Genomic DNA, 11,087 nt, shown 5'->3' with positions numbered 1-11,087 from the left:
ATGGTTATATTATCATTATAATCTATTATAAATATAATTATGTAGGCAAAGTGTGAGATTGTTGTCATTTTTTTATACTATAATGAAAAAAAGTACACACACGAAAAAAAAAAAGTACTATATTATTATTTTACCATTAATTAAAAAAATTAGATTAAGATTTTGATCAAAAAAATTTAAATGTCGTTCGAGAAGGAAAAGGTAAGTGGTTGTGAATCTAAGTGATTGAGTTTTAATAATATTTTGCAGTAATTCATTAAGTACAAAAGAGAATTGTGTTTTAAATGTGAAAAAAGAATATAGATGATAACCGATATAAAATCTTGAAAGTAGATGCTTTTATTCTTCGTCAAAATTAGTCGATAAATTTTAATTGTTGAACAATTTGTGGTTATTTTAGATCTAGAGTTTATAGAAAATTTAGTAGGTGCTTTTTTCTGTGACAAATTCAATGTTTATTTACATATTTTATTTATGTATGAAATTGATCAACTTTTGACCGATATTGATATGATAATTAAAATAATTAATATCATATAGAAATTAATAATTTGGGGTTATCTCGTTTGTACTACCTATTTATGTGTCTCTAGAGAATTTTGTTGATCAAGATAAGAACTTTTAACGATAACAAAAATTCTTTGTATGAATTCATTTTTAGATTTAAAAATAATAAATAAGGAATGCCTCCCTCATTAGGTCGGCCTAAAATTTTAATGGGCCTCGTAATTGGGCCCATCTAGAGCCAAGACCTGCAACCTTTACTTTAGGCCCAAAGATTCTATTTTTATATAAAAGTTTCTAATTTAAAAAAAATAAAAAAATAAATTAAAAGGCACTTACATCAATTGTTCTAAGCGGAACAAATCGTTTTGGGGTTGAATCAACCATTCTAAGGTTAACCAACCATTCCAAGGTTGAACCAATCAACATATTGTTTGACAAAAACCTTAGTGGACTTTCTCTTTGCTTGGCACCATTGTGCTATACAAACTCCTTTGATAAGTATATTGTTACATATTTATATATTAATGTTGGTTACAATTTTTTATCATATAAAACATTTAAATTCGTATTTATTTTTATAATAATTATTAACAATGAATATGAAAATAATTTGAATTAATTAATATAATAATTTTTAAAATTTCAAAATAATCAAATACATAGATAAATTAAATATTATCATTTTATTTTTATATTAAAATATTATACATATTTTATTTAATAAAATTTAATATATTAATTATTTAAATGATATATCAAATATATTAAAAATATAAATTATATATAGCTTTTTTTATCGGTTTAATGAAACTTTGAAAACATTGAAAATATCTTTAAAAATATTACTTACCAACTCGGAACTCCCCCTGGAAGCATCAGAACCCAAAAATAGTGAAGATTCTCAATATTTTTTTACCATGATTGAGATTTCAGAGGCAACTTCTTAAATTTTTTTTTTTTTTGTCTTTCTTGAAATCTCAATGGTTGGCTGCTGCTGCCTTCAACCATGACTTCTTTTCATGTACTTTTGTGCATCCCAAAGAGGGTGTGTTGTACGCACGCGGGCGGCTACTGTTGGATAAGGCCAAAGTGTCAAGCTGACAAGGATTGACAGACCCCCCTTTCGAAATCATCCTCCCATTCGAAATCGAAATTGAAAATTTCCCGGAAAAAGGCCAAAAGAAACTTCCTCATCACGGAGGTGAAGCCTTTAATTCTGTGTGCGATTTTTTCTCGCAAACTTTTTCAAATACTTGCGCCGAGCATACACCACTAAGCTAATATCTCATTCGCCTGATTCTAATTCCCCACTCTTCTTTCTCAAGCATCCATAAATGATTTTGGGCACGGCTCTTTTTATTTTTCCAAAAAGTTGTCTGCCATAGAAAAGCAGATGAAGGATATAAACTCCAACTTAATTTATATGAAACTCAAGACATAGATAATATTTATACAAAGTCAATGTTGGATTTCAAACTTTGGTGAAACTTGAAGAATGGTTTTTTCCAACATCTTGGAGAAAAAGGTTTTTTTTTTTTTTTGTGTTGTCATTTCACCTTAACATGGATGGATGGTTTTCTCAAAGATAACTATGAATATGTCATCTTAAAGTGGGTGGATTTCTTGAAAGATCATTGAATGGTCAAGTTCTAATTTTATCAAAATCAGATGGTGTGCGTATTATTGAAGTTCTATTACTTCATACTTGAATACTTTATTGTATTATATATTACGTTTCATTATATTACACTTTTGATTTCATTCCATTATATCTTATTTCATTTATTTATAACTTAAAATCATTCTTTTATATCTTGGTTATATATTTGTAACTTTCTTACTTAAAATTCATTCTACACTTTCTTCCCAAATTCAAAGTTAGATATGAACTTGGTAACTTAATAATTTTCCATTTCCCAATACTTGATATTAATCATATGTAATGATCCCCATCATGTAAACTAATAATAATGATAAAAGTAATGTATTTTGTTCAATAATTACTACAACAATTCATACCCAATCATAAAGATATTATCTGTTTTGAATTCAAAATACCATCATAACTTTAAAATACATTTATAAGGTTAAGGAAAACTCATACATATATAGCGTTAGAAACTTTATTTCCTATTCGATATAAGATATCATAAACACCCCTTTTATAGACATTGTGTCCTATGAGATTATGATACCAAATGGGCAAACATCCATTACGGGGCTAAACAAATTCCTATATAAGGGTTGAGGATAAATTCTAATATCATTTATAACAGTCCACTCTCAATCGTGTATATATTATCCGCTTTGAGACCAAAGGGATTGTCACGACTTTAAAACGTGTTTATAATATTAAAAGAAGTTTATAAATATATAATATAAAGAATTTTTTTCTCTATCTAATGTGGGGCATTATAATCACCCCCATGCATACACAATATCCTTATTATGTTCCACAAAATTGTGAGGTCAAATAGATAAACACGCATTGCAAGGCCAAACAAACTTCCCCATCGGGGTCAAGGATCAATTTTGATACCATTTGTAACGACTCCTATCAAACCGTGTAGATATTATCTAAAACACATTTTAAAGTCATGAGGGTCTCGTTGAGTTCAGAGCGAATAATATCTATATGATTAGAAGTGAGTTGTTACAAATGGTATTAAAACCGATCTTTGATGTCGATGTGGGGGTTTCTTTGATGTCATGAGGGTCCTGCAATTCCATGGGACACAACGTCCATGAGGAGAGTGTTTGTGATATATTACATTGGATATGAAAAAAAGTAATTGACGCTATATACGTATAAACTTCTCTTAACCTTATAAATGCGTCCTAAAGCCGTGAGAGTCCCTTTAGGCCCAAAATGAGTTACTTACAAATGGTATTATAGTAAATCCCCGATCTCCAATGAGGAGATTTGTTTGGCCTCGTGAGGAATGTCTATCTGTTTGACGTTCGATCCTGTAGGACATAATGGTCATGAGGAGAGGTGTTTATGATATTCCACATTAGATATGAGATAAATTTATATATATATATATATATATATATATATATATATATATATATATATATGAGCTTCTCTTAAAGTTATGGACGCATTTTAAAGTCCACCCTAATGGGTTAGGGGGTTGTTTGACCTTATGATATGTGTTTGTCTGTTTGGCCTCATAATCTTATGGGCATAATGAGGATGTTGTGTTTACATGAGGGTGATTGTGATGTCCCACATCGGATAAAAGAGAGTTTTTAGCGCTATCTATATATGAACTCTTCTTAATCTTGTATACATGTTTTAAAACTGTGAGAGTCTCTTTGAGTTTAAAGCGAACAATATCTATACAGTTAAGAACGAGTTGTTATAAATGATATTAGAGTCAACCTTGGTATGAGGGTTTGTTTGACCTTGTGAGTGGTGTTTGTCTATTTGACCTTATAATTTTGTGGGACACAATATTTATAAGGAGGATGTTTGTGATATCTCACATTGGATATGAGAAAAAGTTCTCAATGTTATATATGTATGAGCTTCTTTTAATTTTGTAGACACGTTTTAAAACCATGATGATCCATTTCGACATAAATGGATAATATCTATACGATTGAATATAAATTGTTACAATTAGATATGAAAAAATGGATTATAGAATCTTAGTTTATGTAAAAGAAATGAACTAATAGTCTAATTTATGTGTTGGTGACCATAATGATTAATGAGTGGTGCTTTGATTCACCATAGTCATAATTACATTTTTGGGTTAAAACTGCAGGCAGGTGCCTAGCAAGTTCATAGAATCATGACGCTTTATGATTCCTTTCTCATGGGGTTTTACTATTAGTGACATATCAACTTCGTACACTGAAATGAATGCTAATTAGCTGTCATTTATCTCTAAGTTCTTCACATATATATTCAATTATTTTTTACCCTCTTTCTCTCTCTCCCTCTCTCTAACATTTTGGAAAGGTGGGAGGCTATTGGGTTTTTACCTTGAATATCTCAAATGGAGCATTTTGAAAACGTGGAGGAATGGGGATATGGGCTTCTAAACCACTGAGTTGCGTGTTATTGGGAAACACCATTATTTTCAGTGTTCTTTGCTTCACTCATAATTGAGATCAGTTGAATTTTGTGTTTTAAGTTCATTTATAATTGGTTTGTATTCCTCATAAGGTTATTATCGAGTGGAGGTTTGTTTTCCAAGCTAATTAATCATACCCTAGCCAAATTATTCGCATTATATTTGCTACCATCATTATCTATGTGACTAAAGATGTTAAATCTTCTAGAGGTATATTGACATGCATATGAAAATTTCTATTTCATTTTGAAATTTTGATAGTATATGAACAAATTAATCCCTATTTTTGTTATAAGATTGTGATTTGATATATATATATTTATGGTAAAAAGAATAATCTTTTATTTTATTTTGAGAATTTTAAATATAAATTATTTACTTTTTAAGTTACAAAAAGAAAAGAAAAAAGAAAAGAAGAAAGTGCGAGAAAAGAGAAAAACGAAGAAAAGTAAAAAGAAAAAAATTTAAAATTAATAAATTATTTATTTATATTATTTTAAAATTTATTTAATTTATTTTATATAAAAATAAATAATTTAAAAATATATAAACTTTTAATTAAATACTATAATTTTTTCAATAATTTTTTCATGAATTTGGATATCCTGGCAAAGTCATTATTTAAGTTATAACATTATATAAATCATATTTGGTACTCCTTTATTATTTTATATTTATAAAAATTTTAATTATTTTAGTGTGATTGAGATATAATTTTTATTTTTTATTTTAAAATACAAAATAATAACAACTCCCATATAAAATGCACAAAATTTCATATAAAAAGGAGGAATTTATTTGCTATATTTTATACAGAATTTATTAAACTTAATATTATTTTATATATTTAAAACACATTCCATCAAAATAAAACATTTCCAAACCAACCTTGATACCAATCATAGTGTGAAAGGAGTGGACATTGAGTCCAAATCATGAAAGTTTAAGTTTTTAAAAATTTTAATAATTTAAATTGGTACTCAATTTGATGTTATGAGTTCAGTCATTTTTTGGTTTATTGGATATAAATTTAAATTTTGCCATTCTCTCCATGCATGAATTGAATTAAGATAACTTTTTCACACTCAGTTAAGCCGAGTTAATTTTTAGAAAAATTGATAATTGAACATAAAACACCATAGAAATTCGATAATTCTAAATATTTGAAAATTTGGGTTTTCTTTAAGAATGAAAAAAACAAAGATAATCTAAATGCGTCTTCTTAGTATGAGAAAACTTATGGGTCTCTTCTTTTAAGGACAAAATTCAAAAAGATAACGAGAACATTGAGAAGTAAAAGATAAAAAAAAAAAAAAAAAGTCAGAGAAAGACGATTTCAAACATGTGGCAAGCATCAGACAGATGATTGCTTCCATCTACACGGCGCGGGGGCTATGTCCCGGCTTTGGGGGTGCTTGGGCACCAAGTTGAAGTTATTGTGCTCAGCTTTCATTCAATAATTTGTGACCCTTTTTTTTTTTTTTTTGTTGGCTGGAAATCTAGTACCAAATAAGATAGGATTTTCCATGAATCTGACTTCTTTAATTTAATCATCCATTCACATTGAGATAGAGGAGAGATGTGTTCACCACGTGGCCTCTCAATTCACCTTTCTCTTTTCAAGCTAAGCCTTTTCCTTAAAGTCTTCAACTACTCCAAAAGCTAGCCAAAGTCGTCTAATAGTGTTGTAGGGGAAAACCAAGGCATTAAGCATTTAGATCATTCAAACCAGTGGTGGGTATAGCCTATAAATATAAGCATTCTGTGGGTTGTGTTGGGCATCAAAGCTCAAACCATCGACGAGTTCAAAGTTAAAGCCATGGCTCCTTCTTCTTCTTCTTATTCGACATCTCATCTTCTGCTCTTGGTTGGGTCCTGTCTTTTGCTGGTTTCCTACTTTGCTGTTTCAGAGGCTTACACTACCCCACATCTGGTGAAGGGTCTGTCGTGGAGCTTCTATAAAAACTCATGTCCAAAAGTGGAGTCCGTCATCAGAAGGCACCTCAAGAAGGTGTTCAAGAAGGATATCGGCAACGCCGCTGGCTTGCTTCGCCTCCACTTTCATGACTGCTTTGTTCAGGTACAGTCACTACATTCCTCCATCTTTGGTCTCGTTTTTGGCCTTTTTACTCCATGCCCATCTGCTCCTTTTTTGCTCCACTGCTCTCTCTACCACACGCCTTCTCGATTTTTCTACTGAAGTTCTTTTTCCCTTTCAAACTTTTTAAAATCTTAAGATAATCGAGAATCACGCACAGTGATGGTGGGTCCATTATGAACTATTTGGTGATGAGCCCCATGGCCCACTCTCCAATATTTTCTTAAAAGGATAGGTCTGTGCTAATTTACGCATGTGCACAAGTTAGCAGAAAGATCCCGTTTGTTTCTTCATAATTCTGTAGGACAACTTCTGAGAAGAAGAAAGGGAAAAAAAAAAAAAAGGAAAGTTGGGTTCACGCTGGAGAACTACGTACTTGGTCGGTCGCTTGGTCCATTCCACGAGAGTCTAATACAAACAATTTGGGTTTGTGCTAACTTACGCGTGGGCGCAAGTTAGCAGAGAGATCTTGTTTGTTTTCCTGGAAATATAGTGGGATAGGTGGTTGGTGACATTTGTAGAAGCACGTGCGTGGAAAGTAGAAACATTGACCGACAGAGAGAGTGCAGGAGCCGAGGGTGAAACCTCGGGAACCTTGGACACGCTCGCTTGACATTATAGCGAGGGTTGGGGACCGGTTGCCCCATCCCAACCCCACCCCGCCCCGCAATTGTTTTTTATAAAAACTATTTTTAAAATTTTCTAATTATATCAAAACATATATATTTTATAAAATATTATACTTTTTTTATAATTTACTTTATTATTATATATTAAAAATAAAAAAATAAAAATTAAATTAATTTTATATATAATGAAAACAGAGTAAGATAATACTTGAACTTGCATCGAGTTTTAAAAAAATAATTCTAAATTCATTCGTAACTTATTTATTTAAATCTTAAATTAGCCCCATTAAGAACTATTCAAACTCATCTCGTTAAAGACGGGATGTAACAAGTACACGAAGAAACCACCCAATCATCCCTAATTGAAAAGACAAAATTCAATTGAAAGTATTATCATTCATTTTCATTCTAATTAAATAAGGGGCACATGTTATTTTTATTTTATTATTTAAAAATTTAATTAAATAAAAAATTGCTTCCAAGGGTATGGATCGGTAAACGAAGATTTGCTTTTATCTATAAATTATTAAAAAATTAATTTACAAAATTTATTTCCAAAATTTGAAAATCGATAGTAAACAGTAAACACCTTTTTCTTTACATTTATTCATTCGATTATTTGTCATAATTTGTGAAAAAAAATTAGAGGCCATAGACTTGATTACTTATTACTTTACCCTTGATTGTCCACATCTTTGAATTGTCAAAGGCGCTCCTAGGCATATTATCACATCTTATTTTTTTTGAACATTTTATTTTAAGAAGCAAAGAATCATAACCTAATACCATATATGTATGAAAAAAAATAAAAATGCAGGGATGTGATGCCTCAGTGTTGCTAGATGGCTCAGCAAGTGGTCCTGGTGAACAAGAAGCCCGTCCAAACCTGAGCTTGAGAGCCGCAGCATTTCAGATCATCGACGAGCTCCGCGAGCTGGTCGATGAGGAGTGTGGCACTGTTGTTTCCTGCGCTGACATCGTCGCCATCGCCGCCCGTGACTCCGTCCACCTGGTAAATTATAATTAAATCCTATATCTATATCTATATATCTCATCAATTTCTCTCGTTGATTTGTCTCTGTTACAGTCAGGAGGACCCGACTATGATGTCCCATTGGGAAGGAGAGATGGACTCAACTTTGCCTCAAGCGACGCAACAGTAGCTAACCTACCTTCACCCAACACCAATGCCAGCACCCTTATTGAATTTCTCGCCACCAAAAACTTGGATGCCACAGACCTTGTGGCCCTCTCCGGTGGCCACACCATTGGGCTCGGCCACTGCAGCTCCTTCACCGGCCGTCTCTACCCTACCCAAGACCCAACCATGGAGGAAAAGTTTGCCAATGACCTCAAGGAGATTTGTCCCGCATCAGACACCAATGCCACCACGGTGCTGGACATCAGGACTCCCAACCATTTCGATAACAAGTACTACGTCGATCTGGTGCACCGACAGGGCCTGTTCACTTCAGACCAAGACTTGTACTCGTATGAAAAGACTCGCGGCATTGTTAAGAGCTTTGCGGAGGATGAGGCTTTGTTCTACGAAAAGTTTGTGCATGCTATGCTGAAGATGGGGCAGCTGAGCGTGTTGACGGGCAAGAAGGGTGAAATTCGTGCCAACTGCTCGGTGAGGAACTCCGATAACATCCAACTGAAGACAGTGGTGGAAGAGGACAAGGAAACTTCTGCTGAACTTTAAGGATGTATGGTAGTTATGTGACTGTTGGGTTGTTTACTTGGATGTTTTGTTGTTGATAATTGTGTGAATTTCTAGTTCCTTTGCCTTTTCTCTTTCGAGAATACTCTTCAATAAGGAGATGGTTATATATGACTTATAACTAACTGTTTTCAGAGATGGGCCTGGTTTAGTCATCATCATGGACATGGCTAGGATTAAGTCATGATTAAGAAATCTTAAACAAACAAATTGCAAGTGATTTAATTAGGAGTTTGCTTGCGTATATTGTGAGATTCATCTTTCCATTGTCATCTAATAAGTTTTTGGCTTGGATGAGTTTGGAAAAATTAATTTATAATATGCAAATTGAGTTTAAAAAATATATTTTTCCAATTATAACTCAATTTGGGTTGTACTCAAGCAAATCGATTGGATAGCCTTTACCTATCTCATCTGCCCAATTTAAATAACATTTATTTTTATTTTTATTTTTATTTTTAAAATTATGAGATGTTTAATTTGAGTTTAACTTATACAACTCGATGTATTGATTAATTAAAGATTAACTCAAGTTTGATTCCATTTGGAAAAAAAAAAGTTAGATTTATATTCAAATCTAAAACTAAAAGTGGGTAGAATTTGAATTTGGATGAAGGGCTTTGTATTCGGCTTGATTGGGTTAAACTTAACCTGACAACATAACTCTAAAATGGATTAGGCATGCAGTTCACTCATTTTTTTAATTCAAGATATTTATGAAGGAAATACTTGATTAAAAGAGATGAGACGATGTTGCATTTAGAAAAATAGCTTTTATATATTAAAATTTACACATAATTTTATTTTGATATTTTTTATCCTTAAATTATTTTTATTCAAAAACCATTAGACATGAGATAAAAATTTTAAAAATTGTTTTGAAAGTATTTTTATCCAAAAAAAAATAATAATTATATTTGATATTTTAAAAAAAGGGAGGTCATATTTCCAAATTTGTATTTTTCAGTTACCCATCTAATAATGGAAACCCTTTATTAATTGCTGATGTCCCATTGCCTGACCCACATTCTGTACTCCATTCTATTTGAATTAAAATAAAAGCCTGCATGCGGACCCATTAACACACCCCCAACCATTATAAAGTACGAGATTTATCTAGGTTTGCCAATTCTTTAATCCTGAATATGGACAAGAAATTTATTGAAAGATCCCAAAGACAATAAAACATGGCCCAAAGAGAAGAGGATTGGCAAATCGAAAACTAAAGCGAAAATTGTGTTTTGGACCCAACTAGGCTCAAAAATTAAACTTTGGTCCATCTAAGTTGCATAATTAATGAAGATGATATAAAATATGAAAAGACCAATATACCCTTCAAAACTATTTTCTATAATAATGTTTGACAAGTTTTTTTATCTTAATTTTTTTTAATAATTATTCTGAAAATGATATATTTTTAGAAAAATATATTTTTAAAAAAAATATATTCTAAAAATATATCATTTAAAAAAAATAAATTTGACATATTTTTAGTTATTTTTTATATACACAATTTTAAAAATATATATTTTCCAAGATATTTGATTTTTAAATAATAATAATAATTATTATTTATTTATATTTTTTTTGGAAAAAGAGTGTATTTTTTTAATCACTAAAGTATATTAAATTTTATTGAGGTTTACAAAAGGAATAAAATTTAAATTAATATTTTTTTACTCTTTTTTTTTTCATAGTCAACAAATATCATTTATGGAAAGATAAAAAATTCATACCATTCTTCTCAATTTTCACACTTCCTTTGGGTCTTGAGCTTAAATGGTGAACTTATGTGGACTAAAGATTAATTTTTGGGCCTAACTAGATTCAAAATACAATTATCTCAAAACTAAAAAAACACAGACTCTTCTTACTAACTTGGATCTAACGATTCTACATTACGGCTTGCTTTTATGAAGTTGAGTGAGTCTTTAGCTAGGGTCTATAGATCATGTTGGCCTAGGAATTATGCACACAGAAACATTCTAGACTTTCCTTTTGATTATTAATTATGATAACCATACTTCACTAAGGAATTGTAA

The 11,087-nt window shown here is 31.1% G+C and overlaps 1 protein-coding gene across 1 annotated transcript; it reads left to right on the top strand.

The window, feature by feature from the left end:
* The first annotated feature begins 6,261 nt into the window (after positions 1-6,261).
* Positions 6,262-9,273, top strand: LOC117907809 (peroxidase 12). The gene is made up of 3 exons (XM_034821469.1): positions 6,262-6,675; positions 8,140-8,334; positions 8,410-9,273. Exons 1-3 carry the CDS (start codon positions 6,415-6,417, stop codon positions 9,025-9,027), a joined length of 1,074 nt encoding a protein of 357 aa, XP_034677360.1. The 5' UTR covers positions 6,262-6,414; the 3' UTR covers positions 9,028-9,273.
* The last annotated feature ends 1,814 nt before the right edge of the window (positions 9,274-11,087 follow it).

Source organism: Vitis riparia, chromosome 18 (assembly GCF_004353265.1).
Source record: "Vitis riparia cultivar Riparia Gloire de Montpellier isolate 1030 chromosome 18, EGFV_Vit.rip_1.0, whole genome shotgun sequence".
In the NCBI taxonomy this organism is placed as follows: domain Eukaryota; kingdom Viridiplantae; phylum Streptophyta; class Magnoliopsida; order Vitales; family Vitaceae; genus Vitis; species Vitis riparia.
Note: the sequence above shows the minus strand (reverse complement) of the source record. Positions and strands in the feature narration are given on the sequence as shown.

Excerpts from the sequence above, each read along its gene's own strand:
- LOC117907809 (XM_034821469.1), top strand. The coding sequence starts at position 6,415 with ATGGCTCCTTCTTCTTCTTCTTATTCGACATCTCATCTTCTGCTCTTG. Across the intron at positions 6,676-8,139 it reads TTCATGACTGCTTTGTTCAG|GGATGTGATGCCTCAGTGTT; the intron begins GTACAGTCACTA and ends ATAAAAATGCAG. Across the intron at positions 8,335-8,409 it reads CCCGTGACTCCGTCCACCTG|TCAGGAGGACCCGACTATGA; the intron begins GTAAATTATAAT and ends TCTCTGTTACAG.